At 44.7% G+C, this 18843-nt stretch overlaps 1 protein-coding gene across 1 annotated transcript in view; it reads left to right on the plus strand.

The window, feature by feature from the left end:
- LOC101159250 (zinc finger protein 236) overlaps positions 1–18843 on the plus strand; it is a 97706-nt gene that overhangs the window by 59148 nt on the left and 19715 nt on the right. The window contains exons 24-29 of the mRNA XM_011473312.4: positions 1149–1380; positions 1474–1668; positions 3709–3867; positions 6521–6678; positions 6765–6893; positions 7015–7209. Of these exons, the coding sequence (XP_011471614.1) occupies positions 1149–1380; positions 1474–1668; positions 3709–3867; positions 6521–6678; positions 6765–6893; positions 7015–7209 (1068 nt within the window). The remainder of the gene's footprint in view (positions 1–1148; positions 1381–1473; positions 1669–3708; positions 3868–6520; positions 6679–6764; positions 6894–7014; positions 7210–18843) is intronic.

Raw genomic sequence — 18843 nt, forward strand, 5'->3', positions numbered from 1 at the left:
TAAGGATAATGTAAGTTGCACATACGTATGCCACACGGGTGCTGCTGTCTCATGGCGCCCTTTTGCAGCTCTGCAGTCGTTGGCACAGCACACGTACTGGCTCCTTACCGACCACAGGTGCAAGTTCCCATAGGACGCCTGTAGAATCCCGACACAAACAACACTCTGCGTCTTCAACAGCACCAGCAGGTCCTTAGTGCAATGTGCAGGTTTCATTTCACATTTTCACTCTACGGGTTGGCTGCGCAGAGTGACCACCTGCGCAGAGTGACCGCCTGCGCAGAGTGACCGCCTGCGCAGAGTGACCGCCTGCGCAGAGTGACCGCCTGCGTGTCCCCTACAGGTCCACTCGTAAGGACACTTGTGATTAAGGCCTCAGGGAAAGGCAGTTTCTCTAATGATGTCATTTTTCAGTATTCTGTGTTTTTTTAGTTTACCATATTTTGGGATTACTTCATAAGATGAAAATATAGTGGCTACTTATAAAAAAAAAAAGTAAAGACTACACCCTCATGTTTGTTGAAATGGAATTTGGACAGACTTTTACTTTGGAAGGTTGGAAGATTGATAGAATTCGGTTAGGTGAAAAGCATCAGAGCATGGATATAAAGAGATCTTGAGGAACTATTGAGTGAACTCTTCAATTTCCGTCAGTCCTTCCAAAGCTTGCTTTAGTTTAGAGTGGTACAGAAATGCTTGAGCAATGTTTTCCCTTATAAATGCAGGCAAAGTAAGACTTATCTGGAACAAGTTGATGCCATCATAAGCTAAAACCTGTGGAAGCATAAAAAGTATCAGCAGAAAAACACTCCTGGTTAAGATCACAGCTCACAAACCGCGTGACGTCTGAAACAATAACAAGGAAAAATGTATGAGTCTGCATGTCTGCAGAACCCTGCAGGTGTAATTTCAATTCCAAAAGCGGTTTGTTCTGGCAATATTTGGCAATGTTTTTATTCCTGATCAACACTGCCTGAAGAAGGCATCACTGCCGATTTGGACTTTTTCTCTCACAGACCTGCAATAGATTAGTTTCACAATCTGCCAAAAATATTGTCAAGCATTTATCTGATAGAAAAAGCAATCCTCTAGACTCATGCGTTCCTGTTCTCTGCGTTTTTCACCTGAGGTGTCCTTTCATTCTTCAGATCGACCACGCCCTCTTCCAGCAGACCTTACAGCAGGGTGGCCTCCTCTCTCAGCCTCTGAGCGTCGACACCAGCCTGGTTTCCCACTCTGGCAGCCAGCTCATGTCCACAACCGATCCCTCTGTGCCCGCCAACGTTGTCATCCACCCCCTGACCAGCCTGGCGCTGCAGCCGTCCTCCATCACACCTGCACAGGTCTCAATGGCCGGCCTGTCAGAACAGGACTCTGCAAGTATGCGACAGCTTAGAGGGGACCTAAAAATCCTAAATGGTTGGATGCAATCTGTTTTTTATTCATATGTCTGCTTGTCTGTGGGTTGTGCAGGCTCTCAGGACTTAAGCCATGTCATGAGCAGCTCTGGGTTGGTGGCAGGAGGCGGGAGCAGCGGTCAGGAGATTACTCTGACCATCAACAATTCCAGCCTGACTCAGGCTCTCGCCCAGGTCCAGGCCCAGGCTTCAGCTGCCGGCTCCAGCAGCGCTGCAGGAAATCCTCAGGAGATAACCCTCACCATATCAGGTAGGATGCAGGCCCGCCAAGCCTTTATTCATGCACGAGGACCGCAGAACGACAGCCATAACTCAAACAAACAACAGAGATAAACTCACTGCTGCATTCATTATCATTCTACTGCACACAGAGCCTTTCATTCAGATTCTTATCCTTCACTCTGCAGCGCTGATAAAATCACATTTTATTAACCTTTTTTTTCCAGTTTGAGCTTTTTTTAAAGCATGAAAATAAAAATATGATGTAAACTTATTCGGCCTGTGACCCTACAGCTCTAAATTGATGACAAAGCAGAAACATTCTATAGATTTTGAGTTGCAGTCATTCTCATACGGGACATTATCTTTCAGCGCCATAATAATATTAAAAAGCATCTAATTTTTACTTGGTATTAAACATGGGAGAAGACAACCAGCTACCTCTGAACACACAAAAAGTGAGATCAACACAATGGCAGACCTGCTCCCTTACATTTACGTGTCATGTTGTTTTTCTCAGACTCCCCAGGCTCTAGCTAGTGTCCTGATTTCAAGGTGGAAAAACATCTTTCTCCTATTTTGTCTTGTTTTAATGATTTGCCTTTTCCTTGAACCAGGACCTGGGCAGCTTGTTAGTCTGAATTAGCATGAGCCCCTTTGCAAATGCCAGTGTTTAGTCTACCTGTGGCTGTCTTTCAAACAGTTCAACTGAAATTAAAGCCGATGGTGTCTTTGTACGGCCCGCAGGCACCACCCGGCCTCGCCGCCCCCTTTGACCCGCCCTCTGAGCAGCTGCTCCACGCGCCGTAGTTTTTCCCTCTGCCACCCCAGTCAGAGACGCTTGTCACAAATTGATGGGGAAAAATATACTTTTCTGTTGGTCTTATCTCCATAGTAACCATTTTTTTGTTTCAGTCACCTGGGGCTGAAGGAGGTCTGTCATTTTTAAAAGGATTGGCAAAAGGACATGTTTGGATTTCCTTGGCAGCTGAGGGTTTTTCCTAAACCACGCCCACATTTCCTGACATGTTCATATATCATGTTCCTTTCGTTGACCTTGAGCCGACGAGTCATGTGTTAAATAAACAGGGAACCCCACTTTTGCGAGCTCGCCACGTTGGCGCCATTACAAATCTGTACATTTTAATTCCAACATTTTTCCCCAAGTATATTCCCAATGATGCATAATGAGTTAGGAGGTGATTACTTGAAGTCCCTAGGAGAAGTTTAAATTTGAGGCTCCGTGCTCCAGTTCCTGACCGTTTACCTCGCCTTTGCTCCTGCTCCTACACCTGGCTGTGGATCCTGCCTCTGGCTCATCTCTGGCTCGTCTCTGCTCTGTACCTGACCGAGTACCTCGCCTCTGCTCCTGCTCCTACACCTGGCTGTGGTTCCTGTCTCCGGCTCGACTCGCGCCTTTGACTGTCCCCACAACCACGGCTGGATGAAGCTCGTCTGCTGGACTTTAAATATGTAGTTGTAGATTTAGATAAGTTAATTCTTCTCTAAGATTTCTGGTAAATCGCCTGTCCGTCCTGGGGAAGGATCCCTCCTTCATGTGGGCACCCCTGAGTTTTCTTCGTTTTTTCCGGAATCCGGTTTTTTTGGGAGTTTTTCCTTACCGCGAAGGGGGGTCTAGGGGCAGGGATGCCAGTATAGCTTAGTCAGTTTGTTAGTTCATTTTAGTATTTTTCTATTGAACTCTTTGTATTCGTGATCCTTTTGATTTCATGTTTTACTTCGAAGCCCATCGAGACGACTGTTGTTGTGATTTTGGGCTATACAATTAAAATTGAATTGAATTGAATTGAATTGGCTGGTACTAAAGATGAATCGGTTTTTAAATCCAACATGGCGGCCCCTTGGCAAGGTCAAAGGTCAACAGAGCGTCAGCCTGGTGGCACGGGTGTTCAACCTTTGAAAGGCCTTTCACACAAACGATGGCTTTAGACCTCAACAACCTCAGATGATGGGTCCATGAGACTAAAGCTTCCCTCTTTCTTGACTTCAAATAATCCCAGTTTGAGTTTGGGAAATGCTCTGAAGCAAATGTTTCTGTGATTTCATGCAGGTCAGGACCTGATCCCGCAGCATAATAATCCCAGCGGCACAGAGATGAACGGCAGCATGAGGCTGACATCACCGCTGACCAGCCAGCCCTCAAACGCCACCCTGACCATCACAAACGACCACCTCCTGCCCCAAAGCCCATCTAGTGCTGGAATAGCAGGTGAGGGGAAATAGGTGGGAAGTAAGATGTTGGATGTTTGTCGGGTTTTCCTACAGTTCTTGGAGCGGTTTGAAAGTTTTTCTGCTGTGTTTCTGTCTCTCTGGGGAAAAATAAAACCAAGAATAAAATAAGTGGACCTATTTTATAATTGCCTCCATGAAAACAAGAAAGATAAGTTCAGGAGACTCTAGCAGGCTGCCTCATCATACCGCAAAGACTCTGTTAGACCGCTAGCTCGCCTCCCGGGGCCGGCGTAGATCGCTCCAGCCCAATGGGACTGCAACAGACTGTACCCCGCCTTCACCCAACAGTAGCCAGGACGGCCCCCGCAGGACCATTGCCCCGAAAGGGAACTGGCGGGTGAAAAAAAATGGACGGATGGATGTTCAGGGCGAGAACTATCCGATGGATTCACCACATTGGGAGTGTAATCTACGCACTCGAGTCACTGAAAACGTCACATTCCCAAAGCTGACTTCCTGATGCGACGCTGCAATCTCGACAAAGTTAAGATTTCTGAACTCTGGCTGTGCTGCCACTCAAATCGCACTGCTGCCAGACCACTGCACCACAGCGTTCAGTCAAATCGCGCCCTAGGACCTTTTACTGTACCACAGGCTGATCATTGAAACTGGTCGCCCCGACACGCCAATCACGTTTGGTGTGAACGCAGCTTAAGGCGTTTCTCTGTTGTTCAAGCTTGTTGGATCTGAAAAGCAGCTGATATAATAATATTTGCAAAATTTGATTTAACAGAAAAAACTAATCACAAAGCACTGATGGATCACAAATGTACTTTTTGTCAAATTGTTTACAGTTTTCTGGAACAGTTTAAATGCACCAGGAAACGTACAGTTTCAATGAAAGATTTTTCCTCTTCAAACTCAAAAGATTATTTACGGAAAGCCACGGACGCCACGCTTTTCAGTAAGACTTTAATGATCAACATTTCTAAGTATAGCCAGAGGTCAGCTGTAGTGTTGTTTAAGTTTTAGCCACAGACTGACGGAAGTGACGTTGAAAACGGCCATAACCCAGGCGCAGCTCCCACTGATGGAGGGAAGTGCACCTAGAGACTCTGAAGGATCTGCAGGCGGCGTGCCTGCCGACACGGCTGTAGAGCTCCCCAAGTCATAAACCCAAGCTACTTGCTCAACATCATCAATGTTTTCCATGATGTGGCAAAGAATGAAGTCCAGGAAAACATTGGCGGTCGCACTGCGGCCGCACGTCAAGCCATCGAGCTGTAGATTTCCTCAAAAGAGAGGCGGCAGGCACGGATTTGATGCGCGGATCGCAGCCGTTGTGAATGCAGCGTGCCTTTGACTTCCTCACCTGAACATCACACATGAGCCCCTTGCACAGCCTGCGGGGTTGGGGTGGTTGAAAAAATGAAAAATCTGTGCAACGTCCCCCACACCTGTCCTTGCGTGTTAAGGCCCGTACACACCGGGACGAATATTCGCCAGGCGTTATTCGCCAGAGTTTTTCGCCGCGTTTTTTGTGTTCACACCCAGGCGATTTTTGCTGACGATGAGCCGATTGAACATGCAATTTCATTCCCTGACATTAGATGGCGCTTAATGTAAAACAGAAATACTCCTGTACACAAGGTGGCGCTGCGCAACTTTACACTTCTTAAAGTCGCTTTTCACTCAGAAGAAGAGAGCAAGTATTTACGCGCTTGCAAAAGCGCCGTTCTCATTGGTCAAATAGATTTCAATGTGACGCGTCAAAAAAAAAACGAACCCGAGGCGGTTTTTTTTTTGACGCTTTGACGCGTGGCGTTTTTTCGAGTCGGTGTGCACACTCTCATTGGTGCCCTTTGTTTAGTCACGAGGCGTTAAACGTCGGCGAAAATCGCCGGCGAAATTCGTCTCGGTGTGTACGGGCCTTCACTCTTGTTTTAGGTGCAACTCATTAGGAGTTGGCAATAGTTGCATGCAGGTGTTTCAAACTCAAAATGGAATCCCCCATCTGCTCCTCTGTTTTACTTCACCAGTTTGCGTCCAAAAGTTGTGAGTTTCAGTAAAGTAAAGTTTCATAGATTGTTGCTGTGACCTCAGTCCTCGGTTCCCCTGTAGGCTGCTCTCAAACTGTGATGTTGCTTTTGTATGACTGAAAACAGCCAATTGTGTTGCCTGGGAAGTATGTTTCTCCAGAGATCCTTGTAGATTGCTGTAAGTAAGAGCCCTGTTGTTGGGGATTTTTCTTTGATGTGAGCAATGTGATTTGCATTGTGTGTGATGGTCCACTGATATTTCTGTTGACTGATTGGCTGGTCACCCCAAAGCATAATCAAATTTCTGTTCTCATGTCACTGTCTCTCAATTGCTTTCCTCTCAGCTCAAGTGGAAAATATTCCCAGTGCTTCTCTCGGAGACACGGAGAGCTTCTTTTTTTCCGTTTGTTGATTAGTCTGAAGCTTTCCAGTCACTTTGTATGCAAATTTGACTCAACCACCAGTTTGGAAGAGAGGCTCTGTTAAACCACACTTTTTTCAGCTCCGGCATAAGTTATTCTACACAAGTTATATAAAAAATACAAAGTGTGTTAAGGTTGCAGGAAAATACATACAAGATAGAGACATAAAGCATGCAGATTTGGTACAAACTGCTTCTGTGGACAACTTCAACTTCCCTGTAACATTCAGTCCACAGTTTGCCCTCCTCCACCACTCCGTCCCATTCCGCCGTGTCCCAGAGCCTGGTGATGTCCTCGGGCGGCATGGCGGGCGATGGCAGCGTCACTCTGACCCTTGCAGATGCTCAAGGGATGCTGGATGGCGTCACCTTGAACCTCAACACTCAGGTACCACAACACACCTGAGCACCTTCACTGCTGTGTAGTTCTGTAATCAACACCTGGAGTACTCTAAACTGGTGTCATGTTTTCAGAGTCAGACGTTTCCTGCAGTGCTGAATGAATCTGGAATGTCAGGGCAGCCAGTCGCCCCGGGTCAGCAGGTCATACTGGTCAGTCAGCATTCCCAGTCTGCAAGTGGAGCTTCTGGAAACGTATACAGTGTAAGTGCTTCGACAGATTCCCAAGCGTCCCTCAAAGCAAAGACGAAACGGCCGCTATCGAGTCTTTAGACCATTCTCATAAGATCTGCACCAACCCTACATGTTCTCCTCTGCAATCCAGACCTCAGGTCACGCACTTAAATGTGGGAAAGACCCTCAGATGAACACTGATAACCGGAACCAGTGCTACTACTGCGACCAGATGTTCCAGAACGCCAATGCACTGCGACGCCACTGCAGACAAGCCCACGGGAAGGACCGCTGTCATGTCTGCAGCGTCTGTAGAAAGGCTTTCAAGCGAGCGACACACCTCAAGGTTCAAACTCACACCAAACCTTTATGTCACTGTTGAGTTTATTGAAGTTTTCTGAAAGCTTTCAGACATACAGCTGGGAACCTTTACTTAGGCTGTGTGTCTTATTACTGGATGTATGCAAATCAAAATATGCATTTAAACACCATGGTTCATACCTTTATCTTGAACAAGAGACCAGAATAAACATAACAACGGATAATTAAAGCTACAAGTAGCATTTAGCGGGCCCGAGCACGTGACTGCCTGAGCCAGTGTTTTTCTTGTGGGGATCTTTTCTTCCAGGGCTTGTCAGCTTGGTCAGTGGATGTTGCTGCAGTTGTCTACCTTACTGGGACAGCTGGAGTTAAACACAGCAGCTCACGGCTCTGAAGTGGACCCCGTTGCTGTCCCAGTCTGGATGGGCACTGTGGCGATGTTCCAATGGCCAGGCTGGCTCCTGGTATAAAGAGATTCCCAAATACCATTTCCTAACCGCAGAGCCAAGGATGTGTTTACATGTTTAGGTCAAAAATGTGATGGACAGCTTCATGTTGTCTAAACATGCCACCCTGTTATTAATCCAGTTGATATGGTTCTCCATCTGTGTCTAGGTGATAGAAAAGCATTTTTTTTTTATATTTAGAGCTCTAAGCAAACAAACAGTTGTCTATATAAAAGAGCTTTTACAATTGTGCACTTTTAGCAGGTCTCTGAGTTCATGTGACCAATGTATGGTGGATTTTCACAGACCTTGTTTAAAACTGAAGGTGAGAGAGACTTAGAGAAATGGCTTCATTGTTCTGGAGTTCTTTGTTTCATCCACAGAAGTGTAGAATTGGTGATTGATTTTGAAAAGCTGCTGAAAAAAGTATCTTTTTCAAATTGCAATTTCTAACTTGGGTTTTACATTTTGTGTTCCATTTTTTGTGCTTTAATTGGGAAGCATTTGTTATTTGTTTGGTGTTTTTAAGGTTCTGCAAATATACACATCATTTTTTAGAGACATTTGTTATCAGTTGTGTTTGTTGATTTGTAGTTTAATTTCATTGGATGTATAGATGTCGTGTGGGGGGGAGGCTCGAGAGCAGGTAGGACCCAGGCGCAGAGACGGGAGGCAAACGGGTTCAGGGCAAGTGGGTTTATTTAACTAACAAAAAGCGCTGCAGAGCAGGATGACAAAACTAAAAACAAAAACTTACTGTGGCATGGCAAGGGACATGGATGCCAGACAAGAAGACGTGATCAACATGAGCAGAAGTTAATGGACCAGCACAGGAGGAAGGCAGAGACAAGACTTATATACAGACAGGGCAGACAAGACACAGGTGAACACGATTAGGGCAGATGGGGACCAAAGGAAGTAAAACTCAAGAAACATGACAAGACAGGAAACCTTTCAAAATAAAACAGGAAACAGAACCAAACAAGACAGAACAAGAACTAAAGCGAAAAAAAAGACAACAAACTGAAACCATGACAATAGAAAGGAAAAGAAGTTCAAACATTGATTATAAAAAAGGATATAAGAGATAAAAAAAAAAGAAAAAGGAAAAGAAAAAAGATAAAATATTGATTTAATTGCATTTTGAATGAATAAAAAACAATGATTAATAGAATCAGAATCAGGAATCAGAAAAAGTTTTATTGCCAGGTTCAGTAGAGCGCACTTTACAAAACGAGGAATTTGACTTGGTGTATAGTGCAATTAAGAATAAGTTAAAAATTAAGTTAACAACAACAACACACTATATACAGTAGAGTAAGGTGAATTAAAGTGGGAGCACAGATGGGCTGGGATGGTGGGGCCTGTAAGTGGCACCGACAGTCCTTTGGTGGGCGGGGGGTGGAGGGGGGGTCACCTGGGGGAGTTGGGGTTCTGTTCAGCAGGCTGGCTGCAGTGGGGAAGAAGCTGTTCTTGTGGCGCGAGGTCCTGGTCCTGATGGACCGGAGCCTCTTGCCAGAAGGGAGGGGCCGAAAGAGATTATGTCCTGGATGAGAGGGGTTGGCTACAATCCTGGCTGCCCGCCTCCAGGTCCTGGAGATGTGCAGCTCCTGGAGAGACGGGAGGTGGCAGCCGATCACCTTCTCTGCTGAGTGGATGACGCGTTGCAGCTTGGCCTTGTCTCTGGCCGTGGCCGCAGCGAACCAGACTGTGATGGAGGACGTGAGGGTGGATTCGATGATGGCGGTGTAAAAGTCTACCAGCATCTTTTCAGGGAGGTGAAACTTCTTCAGCTGCCTCAGGAAGTACATCCTCTGCTGGACCTTCTTAGTGATGGAGCTGATGTTCTGCTCCCACTTGAGGTCTTGGCTGATGATGGTTCCCAGGAAGCAGAAGGACTCCACAGAGGTCACCGGGGAGTCACAGAGGATGACAGGGGGGAGGGGGGCTGGGGCCTTCCTGAAGTCCACTGTCATCTCCACTGTCTTCAGAGCATTAAGCTCCAGGTTGTTAGCGCTGCACTATGACACCAGCCTGGCTATTTAACTCCTGTAGGCCGACTCATCTCCGTCAGAGATGAGGCCGATGAGTGTGGTGTCGTCAGCAAACTTCAGGAGTTTGACAGACAGGTGACCAGCTGTGCAGCTGTTTGTGTACAGGGAGAGTAACAGGGGTGAAAGGACACAGCCCTGGGGGGATCCGGTGCTTGTGGTCCGAGTATCTGAGACGAGCTTCCCCAGCCTCACATACTGCTGTCTGTCCGTCAGGAAGTCTGTGATCCACCTGCAGGTGGAGTCAGGCACATTCATCTTGGAGAGTTTTTAATACTAAAGATGTATGAAAGACATACCGAAAAAATATGTCTTTCAGTGTTTAACTGGCTGTCTTTGGATTATGCATGCCTGAGTAATGGCCATTCTTACTTCTCATCTCTCTGTTCACTGCTTGCTAATTTACATAGCAGGGGTCCCAGCAGGAGGGGGCGGGGTTGTAACACGACTCCTTCAGCAGAGCCAGGCTGAGAGAGGCTTTGACATGTAAGATGTTAGATGTTAGAATGCCAGATGTTAGAATGACCAGTTCATTTTATATCTATGAAAATATTCAGGTAGCTATGGGACATGTTTAGCTATAGGTCTGTGAAAATTGGTGTCGATTGTTGAAACATAAGTTACCATAAAAAAATGTTTGTTTGGAGTCTAGACAGATTTAACACAGGTTTTTGGATGAAAAAGGATTTTTTATAAATCATCTGTTACACTTTTAAGTCTGAAAAAAATATGGAAGGCAGCAAACACAGATCCCTACCGTTTTTAATTTTTTTGTGCTGATATTTGAAAGATAAGTTATGCAAAAAAATAGGTGTTTGCAGTTTTGCCTAAAAAGACGTTTTCGGACCTTTTTGGATGAAATGTTGAATAAAAGTTCACCGGTAACTTCAATAATTCTGAATTTTTTTAGGAAGCAGTAGCACATAAATGCCTATGAAAGTTGAATTCCTGGTGCTGATAACCTAAACAGAATTTATGCTAAAAATCTTTGTTCAGTCCAAAATTTCATTAAAAAAATCAAGTGATGAAGTTTCTCGTAGACCCTATAGTGTTACATATCAAAGCTGGAGGTTATTAAAGGCATCTAATTCTGAAATCTCAGCTTCCTGAGACAAACGGCTGATTTATAATAAATTTCTATTATTTGGGTGCACATAATCGACCACTTCCTGTTACGCAGGCACCGTCAGGTGTACACCCATGAAACTTTACATGATGAGAGAAGACCCTTCTGAGTATCTCCAGTTTTAATTTCATGCACATCGGACAAAGCAAAGAGAAAATACAGGGCAGAATGTGCCCCATGCAATAACTAGGTGGCGCTATAGAGCTCGTCCAAGATTGTCATATCCATGGGTTCAGAATAGAAGCTTCATCATATCCATTGAATTTCAGTGAGATTGGACAAGGAATGTGCACGTGAGAGCAACTTTTGTGTGCATAGCGAGATGCCCAACTTTGCCGCTCTGTCACGACCACACCCCCGCATTGAAAGTTATGGTTTTTTGTCAGAGTAAACTTCAATGGCTTTTCAACAGGTGGACGTCATTTTCAGGTGTGTCGGCTCATCCTACTCGGAGTAGTGATGCTCCAAGTAAAACATGTCATTTCCTCTTGCCAGCAGGTGGCGCTACACTTTTTCCAGATTCTTTCACTGCAGATGTGTTCAGAGTCAGACTACAATCATGCATATCAATTTTGGATCAGATTGGATTTTGCATGGCTGAGTAATGGCCATTTTTCTTTTCATGGCGTGTTTTCGAAACGACCTCCAATTTTGACGCGCCGCCATGGTCACAAACATCCATAAAAACTTAAAAGCTTCGCAATTTAACATCGGACATGTGTCTAGTTTACACAACCAAAGTTTGAAGTCATTACTCCAAAATCTCTAGGAGGAGTTCGTTCTAGAGCGAGGCCTGCAAATGTCCAAAATAGAGCAAAAATGACATATTGACCTCAATATATCAAACTTCCTGTGCGAGTGACAGGTGGGTCCTTTCAGACTTTTTTGTAAGTCTCCATCTGAAGAACATGCCCTGTAAAAATCAAGCTTGTACGTTAAAGCGTATGCGGGGCGTCGGGACAAAAGTCACTGTAGGTGGCGCTATCGAGCCGTTTTTGTGCGCCCATGCCAATCTCCTATAAAATACGAAATTTTTCGCGACTCCTGATGTGTGTGCCAAATTTGGTGAGTTTTGGGGTATGTTAAAGGCCTCAAAAAGGCGACTCTTCCGGTAGAATAATAATAATAATAATAATTAAAGCTACAAGTAGCATTTAGCGGGCCCGAGCACGTGCGACCGCCTGGCACGAGCGACCGCCCCGTGAGCAACGCCCTGCTCGAGCCATTCTCGTCGTTTTTTCTTGTCCATTCTGGAGCTCCAAGCTATTGTTAATACGACAGCAGCCTGGGGGGGGGGGGGGGGGGGGGCTGTAATCTGTTGCCTTAAGGGACAAAGACTTTTGCATATAGCATGAAAAAAATTCAAGCAATGATGATAATTGCTATCACTGTCCCTAAGGATGAGAACAATAGAACTCATTCAATTTCCACTACAATGTCTAGATGAGTGTCAGCTATGTCTGATAACTTGGCCAATTAGCTGGACCGGGATCTTGCAAAGTGCAGGTGGTTAACGTCCAGTGTGATGAGTCTGTGGACGGCAACAGTACAGCATAGCTTTTGGTTTCCACAAGAGAAGAACTCCTGACACATCTGCCCTAACAGACAACTACAAGAGGAGTTGAAATGTATAACACGGTGAAGGAGTTTTTGTGCAGAAAAAGGTACAATTAGAAAAGCTGGTAGCAGTGACTGCAGATGGGACTCCTGCTATGACCAATAGACAAACAGGTTTCATCACTCACTGTAAAGCTGACCCAGACTTTCCAAAATGTCTGCATTACTGCTGCGTCATTCACCAGCAGGCCTTATGTGCAGAAGTGATTGGCTCTGGACATATAATGACTCTTATTCTGAAAATCGTAAACAACCTCAGCTGCAAAGCAAAACAGCACAGGATTTTTAAGGTGCTATTGGAGGAGATGTCTGTTGAATATGGTGAATATGAACATTGTGAATCTGAACTTGCATTCTTGACTGACATTACTGGAAAACTAAACCACTTGATCTGCGAGCTGCAAGACAATGGCAAAACTATTTTTTTTTGACCAGCCTGCCTGAGCCAGTGTTTTTCTTGTGGGGATCTTTTCTGCCAGGGCTTGTCAGCTTGGTCAGTGGATGTTGCTGCAGTTGTCTACCTTACTGGGACAGCTGGAGTTAAACACAGCAGCTCACGGCTCTGAAGTGGACCCCGTTGCTGTCCCAGTCTGGATGGGCACTGTGGCGATGTTCCAATGGCCAGGCTGGCTCCTGGTATAAAGAGATTCCCAAATACCATTTCCTAACCGCAGAGCCAAGGATGTGTTTACATGTTTAGGTCAAAAATGTGATGGACAGCTTCATGTTGTCTAAACATGCCACCCTGTTATTAATCCAGTTGATATGGTTCTCCATCTGTGTCTAGGTGATAGAAAAGCATTTTTTTTTTATATTTAGAGCTCTAAGCAAACAAACAGTTGTCTATATAAAAGAGCTTTTACAATTGTGCACTTTTAGCAGGTCTCTGAGTTCATGTGACCAATGTATGGTGGATTTTCACAGACCTTGTTTAAAACTGAAGGTGAGAGAGACTTAGAGAAATGGCTTCATTGTTCTGGAGTTCTTTGTTTCATCCACAGAAGTGTAGAATTGGTGATTGATTTTGAAAAGCTGCTGAAAAAAGTATCTTTTTCAAATTGCAATTTCTAACTTGGGTTTTACATTTTGTGTTCCATTTTTTGTGCTTTAATTGGGAAGCATTTGTTATTTGTTTGGTGTTTTTAAGGTTCTGCAAATATACACATCATTTTTTAGAGACATTTGTTATCAGTTGTGTTTGTTGATTTGTAGTTTAATTTCATTGGATGTATAGATGTCGTGTGGGGGGGAGGCTCGAGAGCAGGTAGGACCCAGGCGCAGAGACGGGAGGCAAACGGGTTCAGGGCAAGTGGGTTTATTTAACTAACAAAAAGCGCTGCAGAGCAGGATGACAAAACTAAAAACAAAAACTTACTGTGGCATGGCAAGGGACATGGATGCCAGACAAGAAGACGTGATCAACATGAGCAGAAGTTAATGGACCAGCACAGGAGGAAGGCAGAGACAAGACTTATATACAGACAGGGCAGACAAGACACAGGTGAACACGATTAGGGCAGATGGGGACCAAAGGAAGTAAAACTCAAGAAACATGACAAGACAGGAAACCTTTCAAAATAAAACAGGAAACAGAACCAAACAAGACAGAACAAGAACTAAAGCGAAAAAAAAGACAACAAACTGAAACCATGACAATAGAAAGGAAAAGAAGTTCAAACATTGATTATAAAAAAGGATATAAGAGATAAAAAAAAAAGAAAAAGGAAAAGAAAAAAGATAAAATATTGATTTAATTGCATTTTGAATGAATAAAAAACAATGATTAATAGAATCAGAATCAGGAATCAGAAAAAGTTTTATTGCCAGGTTCAGTAGAGCGCACTTTACAAAACGAGGAATTTGACTTGGTGTATAGTGCAATTAAGAATAAGTTAAAAATTAAGTTAACAACAACAACACACTATATACAGTAGAGTAAGGTGAATTAAAGTGGGAGCACAGATGGGCTGGGATGGTGGGGCCTGTAAGTGGCACCGACAGTCCTTTGGTGGGCGGGGGGTGGAGGGGGGGTCACCTGGGGGAGTTGGGGTTCTGTTCAGCAGGCTGGCTGCAGTGGGGAAGAAGCTGTTCTTGTGGCGCGAGGTCCTGGTCCTGATGGACCGGAGCCTCTTGCCAGAAGGGAGGGGCCGAAAGAGATTATGTCCTGGATGAGAGGGGTTGGCTACAATCCTGGCTGCCCGCCTCCAGGTCCTGGAGATGTGCAGCTCCTGGAGAGACGGGAGGTGGCAGCCGATCACCTTCTCTGCTGAGTGGATGACGCGTTGCAGCTTGGCCTTGTCTCTGGCCGTGGCCGCAGCGAACCAGACTGTGATGGAGGACGTGAGGGTGGATTCGATGATGGCGGTGTAAAAGTCTACCAGCATCTTTTCAGGGAGGTGAAACTTCTTCAGCTGCCTCAGGAAGTACATCCTCTGCTGGACCTTCTTAGTGATGGAGCTGATGTTCTGCTCCCACTTGAGGTCTTGGCTGATGATGGTTCCCAGGAAGCAGAAGGACTCCACAGAGGTCACCGGGGAGTCACAGAGGATGACAGGGGGGAGGGGGGCTGGGGCCTTCCTGAAGTCCACTGTCATCTCCACTGTCTTCAGAGCATTAAGCTCCAGGTTGTTAGCGCTGCACTATGACACCAGCCTGGCTATTTAACTCCTGTAGGCCGACTCATCTCCGTCAGAGATGAGGCCGATGAGTGTGGTGTCGTCAGCAAACTTCAGGAGTTTGACAGACAGGTGACCAGCTGTGCAGCTGTTTGTGTACAGGGAGAGTAACAGGGGTGAAAGGACACAGCCCTGGGGGGATCCGGTGCTTGTGGTCCGAGTATCTGAGACGAGCTTCCCCAGCCTCACATACTGCTGTCTGTCCGTCAGGAAGTCTGTGATCCACCTGCAGGTGGAGTCAGGCACATTCATCTTGGAGAGTTTTTAATACTAAAGATGTATGAAAGACATACCGAAAAAATATGTCTTTCAGTGTTTAACTGGCTGTCTTTGGATTATGCATGCCTGAGTAATGGCCATTCTTACTTCTCATCTCTCTGTTCACTGCTTGCTAATTTACATAGCAGGGGTCCCAGCAGGAGGGGGCGGGGTTGTAACACGACTCCTTCAGCAGAGCCAGGCTGAGAGAGGCTTTGACATGTAAGATGTTAGATGTTAGAATGCCAGATGTTAGAATGACCAGTTCATTTTATATCTATGAAAATATTCAGGTAGCTATGGGACATGTTTAGCTATAGGTCTGTGAAAATTGGTGTCGATTGTTGAAACATAAGTTACCATAAAAAAATGTTTGTTTGGAGTCTAGACAGATTTAACACAGGTTTTTGGATGAAAAAGGATTTTTTATAAATCATCTGTTACACTTTTAAGTCTGAAAAAAATATGGAAGGCAGCAAACACAGATCCCTACCGTTTTTAATTTTTTTGTGCTGATATTTGAAAGATAAGTTATGCAAAAAAATAGGTGTTTGCAGTTTTGCCTAAAAAGACGTTTTCGGACCTTTTTGGATGAAATGTTGAATAAAAGTTCACCGGTAACTTCAATAATTCTGAATTTTTTTAGGAAGCAGTAGCACATAAATGCCTATGAAAGTTGAATTCCTGGTGCTGATAACCTAAACAGAATTTATGCTAAAAATCTTTGTTCAGTCCAAAATTTCATTAAAAAAATCAAGTGATGAAGTTTCTCGTAGACCCTATAGTGTTACATATCAAAGCTGGAGGTTATTAAAGGCATCTAATTCTGAAATCTCAGCTTCCTGAGACAAACGGCTGATTTATAATAAATTTCTATTATTTGGGTGCACATAATCGACCACTTCCTGTTACGCAGGCACCGTCAGGTGTACACCCATGAAACTTTACATGATGAGAGAAGACCCTTCTGAGTATCTCCAGTTTTAATTTCATGCACATCGGACAAAGCAAAGAGAAAATACAGGGCAGAATGTGCCCCATGCAATAACTAGGTGGCGCTATAGAGCTCGTCCAAGATTGTCATATCCATGGGTTCAGAATAGAAGCTTCATCATATCCATTGAATTTCAGTGAGATTGGACAAGGAATGTGCACGTGAGAGCAACTTTTGTGTGCATAGCGAGATGCCCAACTTTGCCGCTCTGTCACGACCACACCCCCGCATTGAAAGTTATGGTTTTTTGTCAGAGTAAACTTCAATGGCTTTTCAACAGGTGGACGTCATTTTCAGGTGTGTCGGCTCATCCTACTCGGAGTAGTGATGCTCCAAGTAAAACATGTCATTTCCTCTTGCCAGCAGGTGGCGCTACACTTTTTCCAGATTCTTTCACTGCAGATGTGTTCAGAGTCAGACTACAATCATGCATATCAATTTTGGATCAGATTGGATTTTGCATGGCTGAGTAATGGCCATTTTTCTTTTCATGGCGTGTTTTCGAAACGACCTCCAATTTTGACGCGCCGCCATGGTCACAAACATCCATAAAAACTTAAAAGCTTCGCAATTTAACATCGGACATGTGTCTAGTTTACACAACCAAAGTTTGAAGTCATTACTCCAAAATCTCTAGGAGGAGTTCGTTCTAGAGCGAGGCCTGCAAATGTCCAAAATAGAGCAAAAATGACATATTGACCTCAATATATCAAACTTCCTGTGCGAGTGACAGGTGGGTCCTTTCAGACTTTTTTGTAAGTCTCCATCTGAAGAACATGCCCTGTAAAAATCAAGCTTGTACGTTAAAGCGTATGCGGGGCGTCGGGACAAAAGTCACTGTAGGTGGCGCTATCGAGCCGTTTTTGTGCGCCCATGCCAATCTCCTATAAAATACGAAATTTTTCGCGACTCCTGATGTGTGTGCCAAATTTGGTGAGTTTTGGGGTATGTTAAAGGCCTCAAAAAGGCGACTCTTCCGGTAGAATAATAATAATAATAATAATTAAAGCTACAAGTAGCATTTAGCGGGCCCGAGCACGTGCGACCGCCTGGCACGAGCGACCGCCCCGTGAGCAACGCCCTGCTCGAGCCATTCTCGTCGTTTTTTCTTGTCCATTCTGGAGCTCCAAGCTATTGTTAATACGACAGCAGCCTGGGGGGGGGGGGGGGGGGGGGCTGTAATCTGTTGCCTTAAGGGACAAAGACTTTTGCATATAGCATGAAAAAAATTCAAGCAATGATGATAATTGCTATCACTGTCCCTAAGGATGAGAACAATAGAACTCATTCAATTTCCACTACAATGTCTAGATGAGTGTCAGCTATGTCTGATAACTTGGCCAATTAGCTGGACCGGGATCTTGCAAAGTGCAGGTGGTTAACGTCCAGTGTGATGAGTCTGTGGACGGCAACAGTACAGCATAGCTTTTGGTTTCCACAAGAGAAGAACTCCTGACACATCTGCCCTAACAGACAACTACAAGAGGAGTTGAAATGTATAACACGGTGAAGGAGTTTTTGTGCAGAAAAAGGTACAATTAGAAAAGCTGGTAGCAGTGACTGCAGATGGGACTCCTGCTATGATCAATAGACAAACAGGTTTCATCACTCACTGTAAAGCTGACCCAGACTTTCCAAAATGTCTGCATTACTGCTGCGTCATTCACCAGCAGGCCTTATGTGCAGAAGTGATTGGCTCTGGACATATAATGACTCTTATTCTGAAAATCGTAAACAACCTCAGCTGCAAAGCAAAACAGCACAGGATTTTTAAGGTGCTATTGGAGGAGATGTCTGTTGAATATGGTGAATATGAACATTGTGAATCTGAACTTGCATTCTTGACTGACATTACTGGAAAACTAAACCACTTGATCTGCGAGCTGCAAGACAATGGCAAAACTATTTTTTTTTGACCAGCCTGCCTGAGCCAGTGTTTTTCTTGTGGGGATCTTTTCTGCCAGGGCTTGTCAGCTTGGTCAGTGGATGTTGCTGCAGTTGTCTACCTTACTGGGACAGCTGGAGTTAAACACAGCAGCTCACGGCTCTGAAGTGGACCCCGTTGCTGTCCCAGTCTGGATGGGCACTGTGGCGATGTTCCAATGGCCAGGCTGGCTCCTGGTATAAAGAGATTCCCAAATACCATTTCCTAACCGCAGAGCCAAGGATGTGTTTACATGTTTAGGTCAAAAATGTGATGGACAGCTTCATGTTGTCTAAACATGCCACCCTGTTATTAATCCAGTTGATATGGTTCTCCATCTGTGTCTAGGTGATAGAAAAGCATTTTTTTTTTTATATTTAGAGCTCTAAGCAAACAAACAGTTGTCTATATAAAAGAGCTTTTACAATTGTGCACTTTTAGCAGGTCTCTGAGTTCATGTGACCAATGTATGGTGGATTTTCACAGACCTTGTTTAAAACTGAAGGTGAGAGAGACTTAGAGAAATGGCTTCATTGTTCTGGAGTTCTTTGTTTCATCCACAGAAGTG

Source organism: Oryzias latipes, chromosome 16, assembly GCF_053564925.1.
Source record: "Oryzias latipes strain Hd-rR chromosome 16, Olatipes_Hd-rR_3.1".
Taxonomy (NCBI): domain Eukaryota; kingdom Metazoa; phylum Chordata; class Actinopteri; order Beloniformes; family Adrianichthyidae; genus Oryzias; species Oryzias latipes.